Source organism: Pituophis catenifer, unplaced genomic scaffold, assembly GCF_029215685.1.
Source record: "Pituophis catenifer annectens isolate HBS135680 unplaced genomic scaffold, rPitCat1.0.hap2 SCAF_2, whole genome shotgun sequence".
NCBI classification, from domain to species: domain Eukaryota; kingdom Metazoa; phylum Chordata; class Lepidosauria; order Squamata; family Colubridae; genus Pituophis; species Pituophis catenifer.
Window position 1 is genome coordinate 179,767,273 of NW_027256882.1, and position 26,928 is coordinate 179,794,200.

General features: G+C 38.5%; 1 protein-coding gene across 1 annotated transcript; it reads left to right on the forward strand.

The window, feature by feature from the left end:
• Positions 1-1,500: 1,500 nt before the first annotated feature.
• Positions 1,501-26,677, forward strand: LOC139310954 (afadin- and alpha-actinin-binding protein A-like). The gene is made up of 13 exons (XM_070935246.1): positions 1,501-1,567; positions 2,772-2,947; positions 5,407-5,622; positions 8,036-8,146; positions 10,384-10,522; positions 14,368-14,443; positions 15,312-15,462; positions 15,879-15,963; positions 18,359-18,498; positions 19,348-19,521; positions 20,774-20,900; positions 24,890-25,061; positions 26,141-26,677. Exons 1-13 carry the CDS (start codon positions 1,501-1,503, stop codon positions 26,298-26,300), a joined length of 1,794 nt encoding a protein of 597 aa, XP_070791347.1. The 3' UTR covers positions 26,301-26,677.
• The last annotated feature ends 251 nt before the right edge of the window (positions 26,678-26,928 follow it).

The window sequence follows — 26,928 nt, forward strand, 5'->3', positions numbered from 1 at the left end:
AATATGATGTCAACAACTTAAGGTTCAGTTGGCTTTAAAGACGTACATGTGCAAGATATATAAAAAGTGAATGGTTTCTCCCTCAAATTTTGGCCTGTATGTTTTCTAGTTAAGCCTTTTCATGCACAGATCAGAAGAAATAACCAAAAGAGAAAGAAAAATACAACTTTCAAAATTTTTGGCTTCTGCATTCCAATGTATAATGTCGCTTTCAGATTTTTGGAATGAAAAAAAGCACTCATCATATTTGGATTCTTTAATATTTATTCTCCCAAATTAATAAAATTGTTGGAAAAGATGGCAATCATGTTTCAATCTGATGCAGAGAGAATGATCAGATAAGGACTCTGAGGAAGATCTGGATACTTTAAGCCCTTTACTATTTGCTCATATTTTTGCTTTGCAAAATTTTAAGAGTTGAGATGTAAATACATTAAATAGCATCAACATATAGTTTGATCAATATGCATGCTGCCATACAGCAATGTACTATACCTTCAAAGGAGACCATTCACTAAATACAATAAACAATATAAACTATAAACATAACCAATATGCTTACTATGACATACGGTTGGTTATCTGTTCAGTGAAGATGAGTCTCCTTTGAATGTAATCTGGATTATTGCATAAACTTTGGTGCTATTATTTAATGTGCTTACAGCCCAACTTCTAAAGAAATTTAACATGAATGAATAAACAGTAAAGTACTTATTTAAGAGACTGAGCCCAGGGGTGAAATCCAGCAGGTTCTGACAGGTTCTGGAGAACCTGTAGTGGAAATTTTGAGAACTGGCAAATGCCACCTCTGGCTGGCCCTAGAGTGGGGTGGGAATGGAGATTTTGCAGTATCCTTCCCCCAGGAGTGGAGTGGGAATGGAGATTTTGCAATATCCTTCCCCTGCCATGCCCACTAAGCCACACCAAGCCACACCCACAGAACGGTAGTAAAAAAAATTGGATTTCACCACTGACTGAGCCTCCTTGTTTGGAGTTGCCAGCCATCTTGTATCTTCTTGCAGACTAAAGTCAAGTCCACTTGGAGGGTGACTTCATGTCTGGGAACTTCATGCATATTCTATAGTGGGGTTTTTTTTAAAGCAACATTAGGAAGTAATTCACCATTTTCCCCTTAGGGGATTTTTTGGGTTTGGAGCCCTGGGATTTCCTGTGGTCTCCCAATCAATTACTGATCCAATTTAACTTTACTCAGGCTTTCAGTATCAGCCAAGGCCAGGTATGATAGTATGAACTTGTTTCCATTTGTCACTATCATTGTTTAACTATGGGTCAGCATGTCAAAGGTTCTGAACACGGCAGAGTAGAATGGAACAATGTAATGAGACCCGGTAAAACCACACACCAGCAATTGTATTAATTACAAAAATAGGATATATTCAAGTTGCTATTGTGTTGAAGAGGTTTGATAATTGATTGTTTGCTGATCTAAGCATGCTGCAAAGAAATGCATAATGTCTTGGTTTTTTTTCAGGTGTCTGAATGAATGCTAAGGAGAAAATGGAACCTTTAAGCATCCCAGCCACACCGAGAACAGAGTTTTTAGCAGGTAACTGTCTAATCCTAATTGAAAAGGCATTCTAGGAGCAAATATTTGTTAATGTTTAGTTCTCCATCAATGTTTGCTAATTTGGTCAATTTCATTTCACCCTTCCTTTGGGAAGTCAAGAGCTATGCATGCTGACTACTCTGTTCTTAGAATAATGAGATTATTCGTTGTATGCTGAACTTCCACAGGGGTAGTCCTGTTAATCTGTTGTTGTAGAAATATGTACAGAAAGTTCACACACCTACTATAATCATTCCATTCATGGGTGTTTGACTGAGTACAGTATGTTATTAAAACCAGCTGTTGAGGTTAGTAAGCGATGGTTTAGATGAGCATGTTGTATGAACCCAAACATATTTTGGTTTATTTGATAAATCAGAGCTGAATGCGATGTATGAATCCAGTTGTTAAACACCCCAAGCACAAACCTTGTTAGACTCATTGCCTGAATGGAGGTTTGAGTTTGGGTATCTATAATCCTTGTCTGACATCTGCTACTACAGCATTGGCTCTTGTGTTTGTTGCTTTATGGCTACCAACTCTTCCTCCTTCTCTGACAACAAAAAGGAGTATTACTGAAGTGTCTACATTATTATACTGTAGCTGGGAAGAAAGCCTAGTCTGATTACTGGAAAGCTTGGGGTTATGGTTTGCAGAATGCAGTTGTCCATTCCACATTCCCTTGATTTGCACTTAGCACTTGATTAATTTCATAGATACATCTATATAATTTTCCCAGCAGAAATACAGAAGTGATTTGTTATCTTTTTAGAAAATATTTTTCAACTGCCCATCTTAACTTTTTAGCTACCATATGTTTTTCAGTGGACTTCCATCCAACAGCTAATTAAATGCCTAGCATTTTTGGATGGAGAATCTCTAATATTTGATAGTGCTGCCATCTGCTGTGCTGTATGCATGAATGAATGACTTGCATTCAGACCTCCCCTTGGTTGTGTATTAGTGGCAGAACACAAATGTGTGGAACAAAATTAATGACTCTTGGTATAAGCAAGTTGCCTGGACATTGTTCTTCCCTACTTTGAGTCATTAGAAAATATTTCCTTTCTTAGGACTAACAAAGTTTTATGATTGGTACCCCAACTATGATAACTTGCTTTCAGTATCCTTGGGCTCTTCTTTCTTCTTAATGGTCATAACCCCATTCAATCCTTTTGTATTTTATTTGTCCTTTTCCTTGTAGATGAACAGTGCTTCATGAGCAAGTATATATCTGAGCTGGGTTTTTCATCAGCTGAGTCTGCATTCAGTCCAGCCCACTTCACTGATTCTTTGGAGCTACAGGGAAACTTTCATGAGTTAGATAATATTGTCTGCTGGGGTGATAATGTGGATCACTGTATTTCCTACCTCAATAAGGTAGGCATCTTCTGGTCAGAGAAGAGTATGTATGAAAAGGCATCAAGTCTTCTGAATGTTGATGTGTCCTTCCACTGCCTTTTCTGCTGTTCATTTGATTATGTCAAGTTCCACAAATAGCAACAGACATATCTGTTCATATGTTATATGTGTTCAGAGAATTTTTAGATACTTCGAACATTTTGCTAGTTACTGCTTTTATTGGGGACAACTTTGAATAACAATAGTAAAAATTAATACAAACTTAAAAAAACAGAAAGAAAAGGTAAAAGGTACAGAAAAGATAAAGTGGTTTTAAAAAATCAAAGCAAAAGCATTTTCCTATGGGAAGGATTCTTTATCATTTAAAATGTTATTTCAAACTTCTCTGGACCCTTAGTCTATTTGTAGCTTTCCAACATCAGAATTTCAATCACCCTTTTGCTGTCTATTTTTTAAAAAATGCTTACACTTGTAGTTAAAACTTCTTCCCCAAAAGATTGAAAGAAACTCACCTGGTACTGTAAAACCTGTCAGTCCAAAGGTTCGTAATAGCTGAAGGGCAATTAACAAGGAATTTCTGAAAGTGATTAGAAAGAAAATATGCAAGCTTAATGTTCTTTCAAAGACACTAACCATAGTTTGAGCAAGATGTCTATTTCCCCATCTCCCAGAGTGCTAAATCCACCAAACTGCTATCTTGTGGTCTGCTTGCAAGGAGTTGTGGACAGACTTAGATGCTCTCATTGTTTGGAGTGGAAGACAGGTTCTAAATTTTTATCTCCAGGAACTCCAGAGTATCTGAATTAGAAGTGCTACATAGCCCTAATAATTTAAAGTGTGCAACTACCGTGTGCCTTCTAATCATTTGCTGAGATATTTTAAAATATTAAGAATCTTTTTTATGTAACTTTTGGCAGAAAGTTAATTTCTAAGTGATTGTATCAACTTGCTAACAGAAAAGCTACACTAAATCATCTACCTGTAAATAGATCTGTTGGTGAGAGATTTCATTCAATTACACCCTTTAAGTATTTGTAATTTTGGTATTTTGATAATGCTGAGAACAAATCTAGATCTGGTCAATGTTTTAAAGTCTCATAGAAAGCTGATCCTTTAGAATTGTACTGGTGCTTGGAAAAGGATTGCTTAAAAACAATGAGTAACTTGATCAAGGAGCAGCTACAAAAACTGAGCAGCTAGCTGAAAAATAATGAGAGGAAAATGAATGGAGCTGAGTGAGCCTTTTGTGCCTTTATTAACTCTTTAGGAGCTCGGATGTTCTGTAGGTTGAATTGGGCTTTTTATCATGTAAGAAAGACAAATTTAATTGGTGGACTTGGCCTGGATGGGCTAATACATTCAAGTTCATGAACTTGGAAGCAGAAAACGGTGGATATCTGCAAAAGTGGTTTGCAGTTTCCTTGTGCTTGGACATGGACATATCGTAGAGTGCGGTATCCTTCAATTATAATTTATAAGGAGAAGAAAATCAATTTCTAGTAAGATCTTAAAAGTGACATTTTTAGATGTTAAGTACAAACTACCACACTTCCTTCTTTCTTTCTCTTTCTCTCTCTCTCTTCTGTCTCTCTCTCTCTCTCTTGTTTGGCCTATATGTTGAAATCTTAAAACCTTGAGGCTGCTGTGCCTATTGGAATTCTTGTAACACATTTGTGTATCATATAAAGCAGGGATGTTAAGCTCATGTCGTCACAGCAGCATCATATGATGTATTGGGACTTTTCCCCCCTTCGCTAAACCAGGCATGGGCATGGCCAGTATGTGACGCATTCAGCCTGCGGGCTGGGAGTATGACAGCCCTGACATAAAGATACCATCCTGTTTCTCTTGTATATTCTTCTTTTTTTTAAATATATTTTATTAAACATTTTTTTAAACAAACAAAAAAAAAAAGAAAACAATACAAACAAACATGCAAACAACAACACAACACACAAACAATTAAACAAAAATCCATCTTTACATCTTCTTTTCAACTTGTCGCAACGGTAATCTATATTCAAAATTATACATTTTCTCTTTCTTATTCTAACGTATCTCTTATATCTATATTCCTAATACCTTGTCTCTATGTGATCTCTTCATCTTCATGTTTGATTTACTATTAACCTAAGTTGGTACTTAATTCTCTTATGTATTCTTATGCTTGTTGTTTTTTAAGAATGACAAGCACTCTGTGAAATTTTTTAGGAGTCCTGGTGGCGCAGTGGTTAGAAGTATCGCAGGCTGACTCTGCCCACAGCCTGGAGTTTGATTCTCACTGGCTCAAGGTTGACTCAGTCTTCCATCCTTCCAGGGTTAGTAAAATGAGGACCCAGATTGTTGGTGGCAATATGCTGACTCTATAAACCACTTAGAGAAGGTTCAAAAGCACTATGGGGCAATATATAAGACCAAATGTATTGCTGTTGGTATTGCTATTACCTCTTCTATGTTTCAACTGTACATTTGCCTAGGAATTGGTAGTACTGGGATTCCCTGCCCTTTATAAGGATGATGGTTCTGGAGATGGTATTGAGCACGGCTTTGACCTCCTGGAATTGGTTAATGGGGCTTGCAGACTGCTGAATCTGTACCAAAGTGCATCAGCCAAGCTAGGTGACATGGAGACAGAGAAGATGCGGCGGGATGAAGAACTGGATTATCTGAGGGAACAGCAGGGTAAACTCAAGGTCAGAACTTCTAGATTCTGTAATGCGTGTGGCCTGTGTATTAGCTAATATCAGTGACTAACCAAAGATACTTTGGAATCCAAACATTAAAAACAACAACAACAACCCAAACCAATGGCAATGAAGCAAAATCTGCCAAGAAAATTTATGTACAATTATTTTGGAATGAACAGGAATTCATGCTGCAGAATTCATCCTTTCAGATAGTCTGCTAACAGGGACAATCCTGGAGTATTCCCCAATTTCTTGCCTGCCTGCCCGCCTGTCCAACAGCTCCATCAGAGTACCTTTCGATTTACAATGTTCTAATAATTACCAAAAGTAATATAATATAAATGTGGATTGCTCAGGTGTCCTTTTCATCATAAACTAGATCTATAAATAGAAGTAGTATGTATGTTTTTCTCAAACTGTCCATTGCCAATACATAGTGATTGTTGTATAATATCTTTCCTGATGCTTACATGCTCTAAAGGGGGATGCATGTGAATATTAATATTTCTTAGAAGGCTTTAGTCATATTGCAGTCTATTAGATTCTTCTGTCTGGGCACAGGGACAGTGGGGACTTTGAATATATCTATGATCCTGCCTACAGCCCCAAGCCATGCAATTTTCTAAGCAGGCTGGGTAGAGCTTTGGATTTACTTGTGATGACAGCACAGGTGAAGAGATAGGTATACTGTAATCCTGAATAATTAAGGAGATGGACAGTTGCATGAATTCAATTTACGCCTTAAAAGCTCTTTCACTTGCTTGATTACATAGATATTTTTGTACTATTTACCTAACCAGAAAACTTTGTCAAATGCAAAGGTTTTTAAAATTTAGTGTTCTCTGTTTACACAAGTAAAGATATGGTGTTTACATGGGAGTCACAACAAGAATGTTTTCCCCCCAATTTCATTTTACTCATTACTCCAAAATATTATGAGATAATTTCTTGGGAATACTTCAGAAAAGTGAATATTCATGGTAGGTTGGCATTAATTATCGAAGTAGTAGTAGCAGAGAGTTGTGACTATATTTAGCAATCATTGATATAGAGCAGTTGCAAGTTTTGATACACTATTTCCTCGATTGTTTATATAAATAAAATTATTGTCATTCAACTGATTAAAATGGGCATATTTCCATTTCAAAATGCACATGATTTTTTTTGGCAAATATTTGAATTTTGGCAAAGATAGTTATTAATATCTTCTAGTATTTCATTAAATTAATAACTAGCGATATGACTGGCCCTTTCCATTCTGTTCCTGCAATACATCAGTACAATAAAGTGAATATCAGTTTATTGTTGTCCTGTATGGCAAAAAAGAAAAATCGGGAATAGTCATGGTGGCTCAGTGGTTAGAGTGCAGTACTGCAGGCTACTTCTGCTGACTGCTGGCTGCTTGCAGTTCGGCACTTTGAATCTCACCAGCTCAAGGTTGACTCAGCCTTCCATCCTTCCAAAATCAGTAAAATGAGGACCCAGATTGTTGGGGGAAATAGGCTGACTCTGTAAAATGCTTAGATAGGTCTGTAAAGCACTGTGAAGTGGTATATAAGTCTAAGTGCTATTGCTATATACAGCAGTATTGATATATGCACTTGTTCCTTTATACAGTGTATGCATAGTAGATATAGAAAGTCTACATACCCCTGTTAGAATGCCAGGTTTTTTAGATGTAAAAAATCAGATCAAAAGAAAAATCACTTCAGATATTTTTCCACCTTTAACATAACATATTTAACATTTTATGACAGCATACAGTCTTTTAGGGTAGGAACCTATTGGCATGGCACATCTTTCCTTGCGAATCTTCTCCCTTCTTCCTTGTAAATGTGCTCCAAATCTGTCAGCTTGTGAGGGCATCTTCTGTGCAAAGCCCTCTTCAGGTCACCCCATAGATTTTCAATTGGATTCAGGTCCAGGCTCTGGCTGGGCCATTCCAAAACTTTGATCTTCTAATGAAACCATTCTTTTGTTGATTTGGAGGTATGATTTGAATCATTGTTATGTTGAAAGGTGAAATTCATCTTCATGATCAGCATTTTACAGTAGTAGAGCACTCCTGGTTTTATGCCAAAACTGACTGATACTTGGAACTGTTTATAATTCCCTCTACCTTGACTAAAGACCCAAGTTCCAGCTGAAGAAAAGCAGCCCCAAAGCAGCTACTTACAATGCACACTTATGCAATCATATTATTGTACATTTTTGTTGTTATTTTCACCAAGCCTGGAATTACTGCTGATAATGTTCCTTTTCTCCAGTGAGGATTTCATTCCTAGTAATAAGTATACCAATGTCTTAGTTCTGTAATACAATTAATGAAGTAATTTATATTTGGGGTCAGGCAGGAGACTTGATTTAATTCTTAGCTATGATTCTTTCTCTTGTCTGTCCCCACATCCTGCCCTCATAGGAACGTGTGGAAGTACTTGAAAGAGAAATTGCAATTGTGCAGAATAAGGAACAACAGCTTCAAAACAAAAACAAACATGTGAATGATATGCTAAAAGAAGAGAAGGAAGAGGTGAGTGAAGCAAGGGAAAAATGATTGAATCAGCCCTTCTAATATTGAGTCCTTTGGGAGAAGGGCGGTATAAAAATTTAATTAATAAATAAATAAATAAGGTGATGAGTCTATTGAACGTCTTCTCTCTTGAGTTAACATGGATGCAGCCTGCTAGGAACTGTTGGGCACTTGGTCAACAAAAAGAATAGGAGCAACAGAAAAGCATCTTTGAGGGATGTGCAGGTCAGCCTCCCATAGATTGCTTATCGCATCACTCTTGATCCATCTGGAGCTAACTTACACATAGTCTTCGACTTACAATAATTCATTTAGCATTCAAAGTTACAACGGCACTGAAAAAAGTGATTGATGACCATTTTTCACAGTTATGATCTTTGCAACATCCCCATGATCATGTGATAAAAATTCAGATGCTTGGCAACAGGTTCATACTTATGACCGTTGCTGTGTCTCAAGATCATGTGATCACCTTTTGTGACTTTCTGACAAACAAAGTCAATGGGGAAGCCAGATTCACTTAATAACCGGGTTATTAACTTATCAACTGCAGTGATTCACTTAACAATTGAGGCAAGAAAAGTCATAAAATGGGGCAAAACTCACTTAACAAATGTCTCACTTAGTAACAGAAGTTTTGGACTCAATTGTGGTTGTAAGTCAAGGACTACCTGTATTGCAAATCCTTCATTTTAGCCTTAGATACAATCCCATCTTCTAGTTTTTATTTAATAATTTTAAATAAAATTATTTAATTTTATTTAAAATTAATTTTTAAATAAATAAACTAATTTTATTTAATAATTTTATATTATTAATGATTACTATTGAACATTGTAAGACAAATTTCCTGATCCTGATGAAATGTGTAGAGCCTAGAAAAATTGGAAGTTCTAAGACTTTTAGCCCAACATATCTGAAAAGCACAGGTTAGAGAAAATGAGTGTAAGAAAACAGGCTAATCTTTGAATTACTTTAAATGCAGTACAGCAAAAGAAGGTGTCATTAAATTGGGTTTGACTTGACCTGTACACTCACAGTCATAATGCAGACAAATATATACACTGTAAACACCCTTTTGGACTCTCTCCATAAGTATAAATGTTGTCAAGATTTAGTAGCTAAGATTTTATTTATACTAAAAGAATGTACAATAGGAAGAGGAAAGTGTATTGGAGTTATTTGTAAAAAATAATAAAGGTGGGAAACAAGCAAAACAAACATACTGATGGATTTGATTAATGATTTTGTATATTAATATTCTAATATAATTAATAATGCATCAGTACATCTAGGCACTGTGCAAAACAAGTAAAAGCAACATGAATTATCTGAAATATATTAGCTTTAAATTGTATGAAAACACATATTGGTTAGCATAGATTTCAGTAGATAATGGTTATAGCAATACTGTAGTACAAAGACAAAAAATAGAAGAAATTCCTGGTTTAACAAGTAATAAAGAATAAGGACAAGATCAGTTCAAACTGAGAAGGATCAGAAAGTAGGTAGGCACTACTAATAACAGAATATAATAGAATCTACTATTTTACCCAATTGGAAACTTTTCTAAAAGGTACGGTATTTGCGATAAGAAAAAAAGGGAAAAAAGCTTAAGATAGAACAAAGAAGGAAGTATTGAGAGTTAATTTAAAAATGCAGTAGAGATTAAATGTATTATTTTCTATTCCTGAATGTTATTTTTTAATGGTATGTGGAAAGTTTTTTAGGTCCTTGTATCCCTTTTACAGATAAATAATGACAGGCTGGTAGTAAGTAGCAAATTTACCTGATTCAGTCATGTTGGGCGTTAGGTGAATGAGATTTGATTTTAAAATATTTTAGTTTGAATGTATACAGTTTTATTTGATAACTTTGTTACTAATCAATGGCTTTAAAATTGTCTACAATTACACTTAAAAACTTCATAGAAGCATGTTATCCTTGAATAAATATGTGATGCTTTTTCTTCCTCCTTTACCATAGTCCTCCCCCACCCCCGCACCCGATACAATGCTTTTTTCATTTGTTTGTTTCATATATCACTGTGTGGCCTGAAATTTGCTGGCCCATGGAGCATTTTATGTCTTGTGCTTGAGAGAAAGAAAGTTGATAGTGGTCTATTAAAGGAAAGACCACTTGGATTCTGGGATTTCCTGGAAAACTAGTCCAGCAAGAGAGCTTGCGAAAGACCCTATCTACTCTCCTCGCTTTGAATGTAAGTGTGGTTCTCCCAGCAGATCACCAAGCTCCTCAGTTCTCTGGCTAACCAGAAGAACCAGCATGGTCATGAAATGAAGAGGAAGGAACAAGAACTGCTTCGACTGAAAGACAAGATGAGCCAGATTTTAACTAACAAGACAGACAAGAGAGGAAGTAAGTGAGCAGTTACAAGTGTGTGTGTCTCTGTGTGTGGGGAATTGCAGGCCCTTTTATTATTTGCTGTTACATTGGTACCAGAACCATCTGGAAACCCTGATATGCCTCCTGGATCATGGGACACTGATCTTATTTCACTCATATTTTAAGACGAGCTTGTGCTGATCTTAGAATGAGCAGAAAATAATCAGTTTTTCCTGCTAAAGTCTTCACACTGTGTATAACTTTATTGTGCTTCATTCCCCCTCTGCCCCATTTTTTTGGGCGGTATACATATATGATCAAACCAGCTTTAATCAATTATTAGTAGATTTCCAAGACTTGTACCTGAGAAAAATATAAATGCAATCAGCTATTCCTAAACCAACCAGAAGACTCAATGTATTCTTCTTTCCCTTCCCCAAATGCACTTTGTTAGCCAGCCACGAAGCCATGACTTTTGTACAACAAGAGCTAAGATATAAGGATTACTAGTGAGGAAAGTTTTGAGATTTAAATTCAGCAAGGGTCTTTGCAGGAAGATGTGATCTTAAGGATATGCATGGTTTCTAAAATAATACTGCATAAATAAATAGTAGGTTTCTTTTTAAAAAAAATAATGTTCATAATATTATTGTCTTGGATTCAGAGCTCAGCTATCAATGAGTGCTAACAGACATACATTATATTTGAATTAAAACATAATAGGAATAAGAATAAGAATAAGAATTGGAATGGAATGGAATGGAATGGAATGGAATGGAATAGAATAGAATAGAATAGAATAGAATAGAATAGAATAGAATAGAATAGAATAGAATAGAATAGAACAGAACAGAACAGAACAGAACAGAACAGAACAGAACAGAACAGAGCTGGAAGGGACTTCCCGGAAACTTCTAGTCTTCTAGTCCAGCCCCCTGCTCAAGCAGCAGAACCTATACCATTTCAGACAAGTGACTGTCCAGTCTCTTCTTAAAAACCTCCAGTGATAGAGGACCCACGATTTCTGGAGGCAAGCTTTTCCACTGGTTTATTGTCCTCACTGTTAGGAAGTTTCTCCTTAATTCTAGGTTGCTTCTCTCTTTGATTAGTTTCCAACCATTGTTCTTGTCCTGCCCTCTGGTGCTTTGGAGAATAATTTGACCCCCTCTTCTTTGTGGCAGCCCCTCAAATACTGAAAAATTGCTGTCATGTCACCCCTAATTCTTCTTTTCTTTAGACTAGCCAGACCCAAAACCTGCAGCCGTTCTGCATATGGTTTAGTCTCCAGGCCTTTGATCATCTTAGTTGCTTTTCTCTGAACTTTTTCCAGTCTCAACATCTTTTTTGTAGTATGGTGACCAAAACTGGTTGCAGTATTCCAGGTGTGGTCTTACTAGGGTTTTGTAAAGCGGCACTAATACTTCACGTGATCTTGATTCTGTTTATACAACCCAGGATTGTATTAGCTTTTTGGCTGCTGTTGCACATTGCTGGCTCATATTCAAATGATCATCCACTAGGACTCTTAAGGTCCCCTCACAGCTACTATTTTTGAGCCAGGTCTCACTTAATTTTTATTTATTTATTTATTTATTTATTTATTATCAAATTTATATACCGCCCTTCTCCCGAAGGACTCAGGGAGCCAAAGTGAAAAAACATAGATACAAACATTAAAATACAGTTAAAAAATATATATGCGTTGGCCCCAGAATTAAAAGAACAATAACAAACCTATTAAAAACATCTAAAAATGTGTTAAGCCAGCCCGGCTTGCTGAAAAAGATAGGTCTTTAGGGCACGGTGCAAGGCACCGAGGTCTTGAATTCTTCGTATCTTTGGGGGCAGTTGATTCCAGAGTGCAGGTGCCCCCACAGAAAAGGCCCTCCCCCTGGGGGCCACCAGTCTACATTGCTTGGCCGATGGCACCCTGAGGAGGCCCTCTCTGTGGGAGCGCACAGGTGGTGGGAGGCCATTGGTAGCAGCAGGCGGTCTCGAAGATATCCAGGTCCTATGCCATGGAGCGCTTTAAAGGTGATAACCAACACCTTGAAGCGCACCCGGAAAACCACTGGAAGCCAGTGCAGCTCACGCAGGAGAGGTGTTATGTGGGAGCTCCATGCAGCTCCCATAACTACCCATGCGGCCGCATTCTGGACCAGTTGGAGCCTCCAGGTGCTCTTCAAGGGGAGCCCCATGTAGAGAGCATTGCCGTAGTCCAGGCGAGAGGTGACGAGGGCATGAGTGACTGTGCACGAGGAATCCCGATCTAGGAAGGGCCACAACTGGCGGATCAGGCGAACCTGATAAAAAGTCCCCCTGGCTACAGCCGTCAGATGTTCCTCCAAGGACAGCTGCGTATCCAGGACGACGCCCAAATTGCGAGCCCTCTCCGTGGGGGCCAAAGACTCGCCCCCAATAGTCAGTGATGGTGTCAACTGACTATATCGGGATGCCGGAAACCACAGCCACTCAGTCTTGGATGGGTTGAGTCTGAGCCTGTTCCTCCCCATCCAGATCCGCACGGCCTCCAGGCACCAGGACATCACTTCAAGGGCATCATTGGGGTGGCCCGGGGTGGAGATGTACAGCTGGGTGTCATCAGCATACTGGTGGTACTTCACCCTGAAGCCACGGATGATCTCACCCAGCGGCTTCACATAGATGTTGAACAAAAGGGGTGAGAGAACTGACCCCTGAGGCACCCCACATATGAGGTGTCTCGAGGTCGACCTCTGCCCCCCTGCCAACACAAACTGCGACCGGTCTGAGAGAAAGGAGGAGAACCACCGTAACACGGTGCCCCCCATCCCCAACTCTTCCAACCGGCACAGCATGATACCATGGTCGATGGTATCAAAAGCCGCTGAGAGGTCTAACAGGACCAGAACAGAGGAGCAGCCCCCTTAATCTGTAATTATACCTTTGATTTTTCCTGCCTAAATGTAAACCTTTGCTTTTCTCCACATTAAGATGCATTTTGTTGGATAGGGCCCATTGTTCAAGATCTTTTTGGATCTTGAGCTTGTCTTCTGGTGTTGGCTATTCCTGCCAGGTTAGTGTCATCTGCAAATTTGACGAGTTCTCCTTCTATTCCCTCATCTAATCATTTATGAAAATATTGAGGAGTACTGAGCCTAAGATGGAGCCTTTTGGTACCCCACTGCTTACTTCTCTCCATGTGGATGTAGTGCTTTTATGACTTACTTGTTGAGTATGGTTTGTCAACCAGCTACAAATCCATCTAGTGGTGATGTTCTCTATTCCACATTTTTCTAGCTTACCAAGTAGTGGTTGTACTCTATTTTGTCAAATGCCTTACTGAAATCTAAGTATACTATGTCCATAGCATTTCGCCGGTCTACTAATTTAGTCACTTTATCAAAGAATGAAATAAGATTGGTTTGGCATGATCTGTTTTTAACAAACCTGTGCTGGCTACTAGTTATAACTTTATTTGCTGCTAGTTGTTCACAGATCTGTTTTTTGATTATCTTTTCCAGGATCTTCCCAGGTATTGATATTAGACTGATTGGTCTGTAGTTTCCTGGGTCTGGTTTTTTTCCTTTCTTGAATTTATTAAGTGCATAGGTCAGTAAAGCCCTACTGTTGTCTCAGCTATATTCTGACAATTGGGAAAACACCAGACAGTCTCTTAACCACTGGCTAGATGAGAAGCAGGCATAATGACAGTTCTGAAATGTTAAACTGGAGAAGTTTCTTTTGCAATTTAATAGCGGAAATGAAAGAGAGAGGTGTGGAGCTTTTGCTAGCAGAACTTGAAGGCAAATGTTCACCCTCTGATTTTGGGTGTCAAATCTGGGGAAGTAGGCTGGGGAAGGTGAGTGGATTCACTACTTAGGCTTACTATTTCCTAGCAATTGAAATTCTCAATACCCTTCCTCGGATGGATGGCAAGAGGGCCACTTGGAAAACTGGGAGATCTCTGGGCAGGTAAGTTGCTGGCATTTACTTCCCCCTCTTGTTCAGAAAGATGTTGCTGGGCAAAACCTTTGGAAGAATTTGGCCTACCAAGAGGAGGACAGAACCTGAGATTTAGGTGGCATGGATATCTGTAATACAACAAAGTCAACAATCATTATGGGAGATATGCCATATTGACATTATGGAATAGATATAAACCTAGATTATGCCCCCAAATACCTTTGTGGCTCTCAGCATGAGAAGCATTTTATAGAAGAGAAATAATCTCTGAAATTTATAAAGAAACGGACAGCACTATACGTATTTGAGATTTTGCTAAGTTTCATCCATCGTGCATTTTCAACTATAACATTCAAATCTAGGAATGGTGATTCCTAAGGACCATTCTAGGAGTGGCATGAAACTACTATGTATGCACAACCCTAGCTATACCTAGGGTGGTGAATTACAAATGATAAAGTAGATGATAATGCTCCAACAGGCTGTTATGCAATCAGTTTTGGAAAAGACTGGATGGAATCAGATCTGGTTAGAAATTGGATGGGAAATGAAATAAAAAATCCACAACTATAGCTGAACCTGGCAAGTTGGGAAAATCCCAGAAGAAGGCAACAGCAAATGGCTCCCATATAGTTGCCAAGAAAATAACATGTATGTATCCATCGCCAGGAATTGAGCTCACATTTTATTTAAGAGATGATCAAGTACTGAGCTGAACATGTGACAAAAAACGCAATGGAATGCTTTAGGAACTTCAGTTTTTTGCAAAAATTAGTGATTAACTAATTTTGCTTTATGCTGGCAATATTCTGGCAAGAACATTTCGCTTTATGCTGGCAATATTTTAGCTGTATATTCTTGTTTTCTACTGTTGTAGAAAGGAGGAAGAGCTCTACCGTATTCAGTTGGCTAAGCAGGAACAACGAGAAGAGGGCCTGGCTTTTGAGAACGCCAAACTGAAACAGTTGCTGAATGAAGTGACCCAAGACTTGGAAGAGATGCTGGCCACCGATGGGGGCAGTGCCAGAGTAAGGGTGTCATGGGGATACTTCTAGCAGTTGGTAGCTGTACTGGTAGTCCTCAATGTATGACCACAATAGGGATCAGAATATTTATTGTTAAGCAAGACATTTCGTGATCACGACTTACAGCCTTCCCTGCCAGCTTACCTATTGGTTTTTCTTGTTGCAAACTGGCTGAGAAGATTGCAAATGGCAAACATGTGACTGCAGGATGCTGTGACTGTCATAAATGTGCTAGAGTTGCCAAGCCCCTGAATCATGATCATGTGACCCTGGGCAAGTACAAGTTGTATGTACTGTATATCACTTTTCCAGCACCATTATAACTTAAAGCAGTCATTAATAGTTGTTAAGCAAGGAGTATCCATTGCTTTACCTTCTGGTCAACCTCCTTTAATCTTTTTGGTGTTTTTGGTCTCAAGGGCACAGAGCAAAGTTGTCCATACAAGTCCTTCCAGGAACAGTGGGGTAGGCTCAGAAATACCATAAAAGCTGTTCATAACCAAGGTACAGTAACTCCCACATTATATTCTTCAAAGAGAATTTCAGTGCTGTTATCATAAGAGACTAAATGATGCTAATTCTAAAGGCAATTTGCACGTATTCATGGAGGTGATATTAGATAAGAAGGTATACTTTTTGCAATTTGTTTGTTTGCCACTTTTATTTATTTATTTATTTATTTAAATTTATTGGCCACTTGATCCAGTAGGCTCTGGGTGATGCACAAAACTAAAAAAAAACCCACACAGAAAACAGTTAAAAATATTAAATCAACAGGCAACCTGGTTATCAGACCAAGCCTGAGGGAGGAGTCAAGCATATCATTAGTTTGGAATCCCTTCATGTGCACAGGACATCTAAATCCAGCCTTCCTTGAATTCTGTTGACTTTTGTCTACCACCAATTTGCCTTCCCAGTAGTAGTTCAGATTCTTGTTTAGAGGTAGCATGGAATAAACTTGTACTCATTTTGGACCCAACCCTCATTCCCGATTTCTTGCGCTTGAACTTGGATTAAAGTGTTCTAATAACAACATTGCAAAATAACAATAAATTGCCCTAAAATAAATAAGAACAATAAGCTTCATGTGCAAATAACGTATAACATAGCCAAGCAGAGAAGGAGCAAAGAAGATCCTCTTATGCTTGTTTGGGAGGAGCATCCAAGGCTGGCATTTAGATCCTAGAATGGAATGCTGGCATTTCTGGCCTGTTCAGAAAGGCAGATCTTGTTCCTTCCCTCTATTTCCAGTTTATCCTTGGTGTTTAGTTAATCAAAACTGTAATATGCATACAAATACAGAGGATACCAAAGGTTTATAGCAGCACAATAAATATATGGAAAGGAAGAAAGGCCAAAGGGGAGAATCCCCAAAATCTGAGCTATCCAATATGTTCCATTACAGAGGTAAACTATGTGCAGGATGGCAACAGACAGCAGCTGGAATCTTGAAAAGTAATGCTTCATACTGTCATATTTTGTGGTATTCCATAAATAATTTAACAGCAATATATATAAGCTAAGAGCAACTGTAAAGTATTGAATGGTGTTCTGGAATTGGCACTAAAGTGGTGTGTGAGAAATCTCCCCTTGTCGTGTACTTAACTCACAAAGGAGCTGGGAAGGGCAGGTTTTGCCAGGTTGACATGGCATGGGACTTACTGTTTTTCTTTTAGTGAGCCTTGTTTCTAGTTGGATCTAATCCAAAAGCAACTTAAACTCAAGTTTATGAGTGAACAAGCCTCTCATTTAGGCATATTTACTGAAAACAAATAGCTGCTTATAATCAAAACATGGCCCAGGGTTCTTGCTAGGCTCCAGTGTGACTTAACAGTTGTTATGAAGGCATGGGGTGGAAGACAACCAGTGAAACAACCATCAGATTGTTGTAAAGGGTTTAATATCACATAAAAAGGTTGGTTGTCTGCAAGGTTGGCTTTTAAAAAAAGAATGTATAAGATAAATGCACGTTTCTGATTCTATTTACAGTTTCACAATTTGACCTAGTTTACAAGCCTATAAGGTAGAACTCTGATTGTTTTGCAATACAAAGAAAGATTAGCGATAAACATTAAATGGCATAGAGCCAGCTTCCCAACTCTCTTAACTAAGTTATAAAGGTAAAGGTAAAGATTTCCCAGGTCAGTCGTGTCTGTCGCTAGGGGGCAGTGCTCATCTCTGCTTCCTAGCTAAGGGAACCAGCATTGTGTGAAAATGCTTCCATGGTCATGTAGCCGGCATGACTATACATTGAGGCTGACAGAACATTGTTACCTTCTCACCAAAGTGATACTTACCATGTTTTCCCGAAAATAAGACTCTGTCATATTTTTTTGAACCCTGAAATAAGCGCTTGGCCTTATTTTCGGGGAGGTCTTATTATTTTGGGGCGCGTGGAGCAAGATGGGGCTCCTCTTGCCGTCTTACCTGATTTCCAGCTCTGTCTCCCTAACCCTAACCAGAGGAAATGATGGGGACCGGCTGCGCATGCGGTTAAATATTTTTGGGGAGGGCTTATTTTCGGGGAGGGCTTATTTTCGAGGGAGGGTTTATTTTTTGGGAAACACGGTAGTTATATCCTTGCATTTGCATGCTTCTGAACTGCTAGGTGGGCGAGAGCTGAGGCAAGGATGGGAGCTCACTTCATCACATGATGTTTGGGTCTCAAACTGCCAGCCTTCCGGTCGAGAAGCCTAGCGTCCTAACTGCTAGGCCACCACATCTCTTTAACCAAGCAATACTAGTTTCAAAAAACACTTAAATATGGTTCCAGTATTTACATTTCTGTGTGTCTATGTGAATGAGGGCTATATTATATATCTTAAATTGCCCTAAATTTTTCCTAGTCCAGGTTCCTGAAGTACATCAAGCCAGTCTCCATTTTTATCTTTTCCCACAGCTCTTAGTTGCCAAATGTCTGAAGGAGATGGTCCAAACCATGTGGTCATTGTGACAGATCATGACAAGGAAATAATGAAATTAAAGAAAGAGATTGAAGAGAGCCGAGGGCTGATTGCATTGCAGCAGCAGTGTTTCCAGGTAAATGGCTGCTTCCAAGTGCTTTGCTCTCTCCTGGTACTCCTAGCCTTCTGTGCAGTTGGGATATCAAAGGCTGGTAGTTGTAAGGAGAACTATTTGTATTTGTCATTTACCCTCTAATTCAGAGAAAGGAGAAAGCAACCCCATACCAAAAAATGACCTGATGGGTTAATGTTGATGTTTTGAATTTAGATAAGAGGGGGTCAACCTATTCTCCAAAGTACCTGAGGACAGGACAAGAAGTAACAGATGGAAAATTATCAAGGAGAGATCCAGTCTAGAATTAAGAAGAAATTAGTTTGATATCTCCTAATTACATATTCAGTTACTGAATTAACAAACACAGAATATTTATTTGCATATAAACAGCCTTTTTGAATGAGTCCAAGAATGTATTTATTTTAAAAAAGCGATTTAGCAGCACAGTAAGTAAAATGCTGCTATAAAACCTACTTAAACACTGAAAATGTCTTTCATTCTCATAGGTTGGGCATTTCAAAGAAACTCTCATTCTTTTTCCTTTTGTTAGCCTTCTAGTTCCCTCTATTGGTTCATGCAACAAAAGACACTCTGTTCATCTAATTAATAGCTTTATTGTTCTTCCCAAGAATGCTGGGAGCTGTAGTTCTGTGAAAGACCCACTTCACTCTTCATGGCAGAATTCTAATCATCCTTGTCAAAGTATACGTCCTGATTTGCTGAGGAAAGTTGTAGCAGTTAAGCTATTGTAAAACAATAGCTTAACTGTAGGTCTGCAACAAAGACTTGGCCTCTCTGTAATGAAAAATTCATGTTTTTGAACTCTATGGATCTGTTTGTAAATTTAATTAAAAAAAAAATTATTTCCAGGAGCAACTGATGTCTGCTGCCAATTCAGAGTTGCCTGCCCACCTGAAGGGCTCTTACTTCTTAGAGGAACAACAGCGGCTACAGGAGGAGCGAGAGCTGTTTGAGGAGCAGAAACAGACGTTTGAAGTGGAACGGAAGAACTTTACTGAAGCAGCCATTCGACTAGGATGGGAGGTAGACAACTGTCATCAACCCCCCCCCGCTTCCTCGAGGCCAAGTTGATAATTTTAGATTATAGCTAACAGCAGCAATTCCTCTTTAAAACCTACAGTCGATTTTCATCTGGACTTCTCCCTTCGTGTTTAGGAGTAATAGTAGCCCATAAGAAAAAAATCATCATCTTTGTTAAAATCAACCAATATTCATGGGCAGGGGAGAAGCAGCTAAGTAACTTGGAGTAAATGAGGGAGAGAGAGAACATTTAGAATCTTTTCTTACATTTATTTATTTATTTATTTATTTATTTATTTATTTATTTATTTATTTATTTATTTATTTATTAAATTTGTATACCGCCCTACTCCCAAAGGACTCAGGGCGGTGAATAGCCAAAAGATAAAATACGTATAATACAAAGGTTAAAAAACCATTAAAATACAATTAAATAATTTGGCCCAGAAAACAAAATTTAAAACACTCCAAATTTATAAGACAAATTTAAAATTTAAAAAATTTAAAAACAGTTTAAAAAAGAGGTTAGGCCAGGCTGGCCTGCTGGAATAGGAATGTGTTGAGGGCACGGCGGAAAGCGCACAGGTCTGTAATCCTCCGTATCTCCGGGGGGAGCTCGTTCCAGATGGCAGGTGCTCCCACAGAGAAGACTCTTCCCCTGGGGGCCACCAGTTGACACTGTTTGACCGACGGCACCCTAAGAATCCCCTCTCTATGGGAGCGTACTGGTTGGTGAGAGGCTACTGGTGGCAGAAGGCGGTCTCGTAGATACCCCGGTCCTAGGCCATGGGGCGCTCTAAAGGTGGTAACCAAAACCTTGAAGCGCACCTGGAAGACCACAGGGAGCCAGTGCAGCTCATGCAGGAGGGGGGTCACATGGGAGCGCCACGTCGCTCCCATAACCACCTGCGTGGCCGCATGGCAGCCTTTTAGTGACAATGGCACATGGCAGCCTTTTAGTAACAATGCTCCCTGGTTATTCTCAAATTTTGAATATGTTTGTAGGCCCCAAAAGAAACTTCTGAAGGTCATTCTTGATTTACAACAGTTCATTTAGTGACTGTTCAAAGTTACAATGGTACTGAAAAAAGTGATTTATGACCATATTTCACACTTATGACAGTTGTAGCATCTCCTTGGCCATGTGATCAAAATTTGGATGCTTGGCAAGTGACTCATATTTATGATGGTTGCGTCCTGAATCCAAAGCTCTGTACAATCCTAATAAATATATGCCTTGTTTGTTTCTTGATAGAGGAAACAGTTCAAAGAACAGAAGGCTCAGTTCCTGAAGCAAGAATTTTTGAAGTCACTGCCAAAACTAGACAGGAGAAATACTAAGTGGCGACTTTCTGCACCACTTCCTCTTGGAGAAGAGCAAGGTAACTACCGTATATTGCCCTTCACAGGGTTTTTGGGGGAAAAATGGGAGGAGGGAATGCTATTTCACCACTTTGAGTTCCTGAAGGGAAGGCAGAAGCTAAATTGAACAAAGAAATAATATCTTTAAACAGTTGCCTATGGCCACCTACAGCACTTAGACATAGCAATAGCACTTAAACTTATATACCGCTTCGTAGTGCTTTACAGCCTTTTATAAGTGGTTTTCAAAGTCAGTATATTGCCCCCAACAATCTGGGTCCTCATTTTACCCAGATCCACCCTCGGAAGGATGGAAGGCTGAGTCAACTTTGGTGAGATTTGAACTGCCAAATTGCAGGCAGCTGGCAAGCAGCAGTAGCCTGCAGTACTGCACTCTAAACACTGCGCCACCAAGGCTCTACAGTCTTTTCTAAAACAAATATTTATTTATTTATTTGTCAAATTTAGGTACTGTCCATCTCATTCTCAGAGTGACTCTGGGAATTGTACATCTAAAATATAAAAGCATATAAACAATAAAAAAGACAAGGTATGAATAAAAAAAGGAGAAATGGGTGAGAGCCAGTTAAGCCCTGGCCTACAAACCCAGAGACTGTGAGTCCTGCCTTAGACATGAAAGTCAGCTGGGTGGCCTTGGGCCAGTCACTCTCTCTCAGCCCAACTCACCTCACAGGGTGGTTGTGAGGAAAATAGGAGAAAGGAGCATTATGTATGTACTTTTAATTATTTATTAAAAATGATAAAGCTGGGATAAGTCAAATAAATAAATGGAGCGAGGTAAAAAGAAGGATAAGATAAATTTTTAAAGGTTGGGGAGGGGTTTCAAGGCACTAACCACTCCTAGATTGTGTGTCATTTTGTTATCCCCATGCAAGTTGGCAGAGCCAGGTCTTCAAACTGGTTCATAAGGCCAGGAGTGTGGGGGTCTGCTTCACCTCTTGGGGGGAGGTTTTTCCAGAGGGTAGGGACAACAGCAGAAAAGGTTCTCTGCCTGGACCCCAATCCAAATTCTTTTAACTGGCAGGATCCATAACATACTTCCCAGCATGACTAAGTGGGACAGCTGATGTGATGGGGGTATTGGGAAATGTGGTGGAGGCATCCGGCAGGCCATTGTGATGGGAGTGATGGGATATTTAAAATGGTGATACATTTAAGCCTTTCCCAGCTTCCACATGCTGGCTGAGGACGATAGATATTGTAGCCTAATACATTTGGAGAACATCAGATTGGTTCTTAAAAGAACTATGTTTGGTTCTTCCATTTTGTCAAGTAATGCTGTAGAGCAGGGGTCCTGGGCCTTAGCCTGTTTGGGTGCTCTCTCGCGTGCAGCTCGAGTGAGCAGCAGATTCTTGCGTGCCCGTGCAAAGTTCCATTTGTGTGAGTGGCGGGTGCATCTTCTGCTTGCGTAAATGGACCTGCATGCACTTGTGCGTGGGCCTGCCACTCACATAGAACCATTCCCCAACCCCCCACCCCGATCTGCCAAGACGGAAAGGTTGGGGACTGCTGCTGTAGAGCTTTGCTGAAAAAGACTCACATTTCTTGGAATATTCAAGCTCTATGAATTCCAAAACATGGAGCCTGGATTAGTAGTCTGAGATTTATAGAGGTTAGCATTTACCTTTCCCCTATTCCTTCACCAGGTCCTTTGCAATTGCTGGAGGACATGTCTCCATTTGGACAGACTCTGCGAAAGGCAGTTATAGATGTGTTTGTTTCTACTTTGGGTTTTAATTCTTTTTTTTTTTTGGCATTGATGCTCCGAATCAAATTTTGCCTTCCTTCTAAGTCCTGTATATCTTGCAAATAGGGACAAGGATATCTTTGCCCTATGTGGAGTTTACTCAGTATCTGTGAAAGGAGGCATTTCACTTGAGTAAAGCGTCTGTTGCAGAAGAGCTGCTGCCCCCGTCCTCTGCAAATCCAGTATAAAGAAAAAAAAATACTCTTCCATCTCAATATTAATTGCCATTTCTGGACAATTTTGGGAGAAAGCATTTGATGGAGTCTTTCCCAGCCTTCTATCAAAATGTGTTAGATGACAGTTCCTTAAACTTAGTATAGCGTGGCTATTGGAAGATGTATAACAACAGATTTGGAAAATAGCACTTTGGGGAATGTTGATCTGTGACAAGTGGTGACAATGAGATTATACTGATGAATCTCCAGGATTCCAACAATCAGACCTGCAAATGATTAATGTATCTCTATTCATCTCCACAAATTGTTTCCACATTCCAATTCTGGAATTTCCACAAGCATTTCCCTCTTGATAATAGTTGTTTTAGGGCAACTTTAGTTTGCTTTGGAGGAATAAAAAAAAATCTGTTCTTCCTTATTTTATATTGTGCATAGTCCCTGCCTTATTCCCTCTTCTTTCTCCTTGTTGTTCTCTTGCCTTCTTTTCTACTCCAGAAGCTGGTCACTTTTTCTGAAGGTGTAGTGCCTTCTCCATTCTAATTTCATCTCAGGTCTCCCAGGGGATAAGATGCTTTATTTTGTAATGTCCCAGGTTTTTCAGTAACATATTCATTTGTTTCAACAGAAAGGGACAATGACCAAGGGCTAGAATCCATATGCCTTACAAGAAAAACTAAAAAGATCATTTATTTGTTAATTGATTATAAAAATAAGTGAGTGTGGATACTATGTAAATTTATGAAGCTACGTTTATTTGTTTGTTTGTTTATAATTTGAATTTATGTCTGCCCAACTCATTCCCAGTGACTTCAGGTGGCTTACAAGAATAAAATCCCAATGAAAAAAAAATACAAAAAGCAATAACCACCCCACCTCACTGGTGAGAACAATATATGATTGATGGCCTCCCTATCATTCTGGGGTTCCTATGCTCATTGGCAGAACCATGTCTTCTCAGCCTTGCAAAGTGTGTCAAAAGTGGGGGCCAATTTTATCTCTGCAGGGATGATGCAGAGGGAGGTATAGGGAGGGAACCACCATGGAGAAGACCCTTTCTTTTGGTTTCAGCAGATGGATCTCTTTAGAGAGGGGGCCGATAGCATTCCCTGCCTCCACACTTTGGTGGGCCGGGTAGATCAGATTGGGAAAAGATGGTCCTTCAAATAACCTAATGCAGAGAATATACTTTTTTAGTATGTAATGCTAGAACTTGGATGTTCAAAATTATTTATTGGTCATAAGTCAGGAGCAATATAATGGAATTTGCTTTATATAGAACATAGCTTACCTTCTGAAATGCACTTCCATAAGGTGTTGTAGACATAGTTTTAGGTAGCTTTTTTTTTAAATGGACCAATTCTTGGAGATAGATCTAAAGGCAGTTTACAGCTAAGATGGGCAACTCCCAGGCTGACAAATGCCTTCTAATTTGCCATTGATTCTTAGCAATTTGGATAAAATGTCTTGTTATAATAAAGGATCAGAAATTCAAAAAGTGGAAATTTGTCAAATCAAATATTTTGATATTCAAATATTTTGAATAGGGTCTTTTAAGACATGGATAAATTTTACATAAATCTGTGCTTCAGAAATATGTTTGATTGATGTAAACACTTGATGAGTGTGTATGTATGGTAAACATATTACCATATAAAAGTATGCTATCTCTCTGAATTGTTTTTCGGTTTCTATAGCTTTTGGAAGCTTCCAGTTAATCATTTTTATCAAGATACATAACTTTCTGTTTGTTTCTACCATGCCCCCTTTTATGATGTTTTGCCTTTCCTTTTTTCATGCTAACTTACATCTGCAATGTTAGTGAATGCAGCTATTGACCTGAAGAATATCAACTAAGCTTAATGTTCATTATGGTAGCAGCTTACCACTATTCTAATGCCAACTGTGGGGAGTCAGAGGTGTTTGTGTGGGGGTGGGGTGGGGATAAGAAAGTTCTGCTTGTAGGTTAGCTGAGAAATCTATCTCTGCTAGACAGGATGCTAAACAAAACAAATCTTTAATCTTACACAGTAGACTTCAGAACTTCTTTTTTTCTCTTTGACTGCAGACTGTGAAGAGTCACCCAGAGTAAAAAAGTGGGGCAGACCCATCTGTACACCATACCCCAAATTTCTTATCACACCATGCCGTACCCCAACAGACCTCTTTAGAAGAAAGCAGCTTTCCTGTAAAACTAGCAGCCCTGAAATAGGCAAGGAGCAAATTCTTTCAGACAACTGGTAATATTTTATATTTTTATATAATATAAAAAAATTATTTTATTTTTATTTTATATTTCCTGGTTTTGTTGAATAACACTTTTAAAGTACAGGAAGCGCTCAACTTATGACCATAACTGAGCCCAAACTTTATGTTGCTAAGCGAGACAGTTTTGTGAGCTTTGCCCCATTTTATGACTTTTCTTGCCACAGTTGTTAAGCAAATCGCTGCAGTTGGTAAATTAGAAACATGGTTGTAAAGCAAATTCGGCTTCCCCATTGACTTTGCTTGTCAGACAGTTGCAAAAGGTGATTGATCACATGATCTCAGGACACCGCAACCATCATAAATATAAACCAGTTGCCATGCATCTGAACTGATCACGACCATGGGGATGCTGCAATGGTTATGTGAAAAATGGTCATGTCACTTTTTTCAGTGCCGCTGTAACTTTGAATAGTCACTAAAGAAATAGTTGTAAGTCAAGGACTACCTGTAGCTTTATGATCATAAAGCATAAAAGCTTTATGATAGCTTTTCCTATTTAGGAATACCTTCTAGCTTCTGTGATTATATCCAGATAGTGTATCAATTTATAATTAAGATAATATATCTGAACCTGATCTCAGTTGGTTGTGTCCATCTTTGCTTTGGCATTTTTTAAAAAAAAAATCTTTGATTTTTAAAAAGTTCTTAATAGCATATTTAATAAGTATATACAGTAACTTGGAATTTGTCTATTTTCTCCCTCTTAATTTGGGGTATTCCCGTTGCATATGAAAGACACTTTCTTTCTGGCAATGGGAAGAGTGACATGATGAGGTTCATATACTGTATTAAGTAGGATTGTTTTAACCATGGTATTTTGAATAAACCAAGGTTGGGTTCAGATTCAATTAAACTGAAACCAACTATTGCATTATAGCATAATACATAATATGTAGTAGTCTATCAGTTAATTGCACTGAGAGAGACTGATTTAGGATTTTAAAAATAGATATTATGGAATAATTAAATTTTGTCCCCTCTCTGGATTTGGGGGTATCCATAAGGAAGAGTAGAAGCACATTTATTTATTTGTCTTTTTACCCTTTTTTAGGCCAAATTCTCCACAACAGCTCAAAAGAAGGGAAACCTACCAACCTATCAACAGCTCAAAAGAAGGGAAATCTACCAATGCAGCTTGCCAAACAGAAATAGCTGTGAAGGATGATCTCCAGAATGATAGTTTGGATCGCTTCCTTAACAACTTCTTCTAGGGATTTCTTTCACTACGCTCCTATTATTTTAGTTTCAATGCATGTTGTCACGAAAGCTGTATCAAAATTTATGTTCTATTCAACTGAAATTGAGAAACATATTTCCTTCTTTTAGTTGTATTCTAGATGTAACTTTCTACTTAAGAAAGGTCAACAGAAATAAATGCCTATATTGGGAACTGTTTTTTGACATGCAACTGAATTTTATTACAGCACAGAATATACAAGTGAATATAGTTTTTATGAACTTGCTGGATTATATTTATTAGACTGTACTTGTTAACATTTGAACCTTTGTATGCATGTGGAGATAGGGACCAAAAATGAAGTAGGTTTCTTTTGGGTGTTCCTATTTTAATAAACATATATATTAAGAATGTGTGATTTCAATTCTAATTTAGTTCTGTTCTAGTAAGATAACTATTGTATTCTAACAACCATTCTTTTATGTTAGCACCTTGAGGAGAACAGAATTTCAAGTGCCTTGCCTAAGATCTGTATAAAAATATTTGCAGTGGTTCAAGTATCTGGAGTAATATCTCCATTCCTTTCAAAATTGCGATTTCCATACTGATGAGGTTCTAAAAACAATTATAAAACTGAGCAAAGTCTTCTAATTCAATTGCAT

Bases quoted from the DNA above. Each gene is read 5' to 3' on its own strand.
- LOC139310954 (XM_070935246.1), top strand. From the start codon at position 1,501: ATGAATGCTAAGGAGAAAATGGAACCTTTAAGCATCCCAGCCACACCG. The intron at 8,147-10,383 runs GTGAGTGAAGCA...TGGTTCTCCCAG, and splicing joins TAAAAGAAGAGAAGGAAGAG to CAGATCACCAAGCTCCTCAG. The intron at 25,062-26,140 runs GTAATATTTTAT...ACCCTTTTTTAG, and splicing joins CAAATTCTTTCAGACAACTG to GCCAAATTCTCCACAACAGC.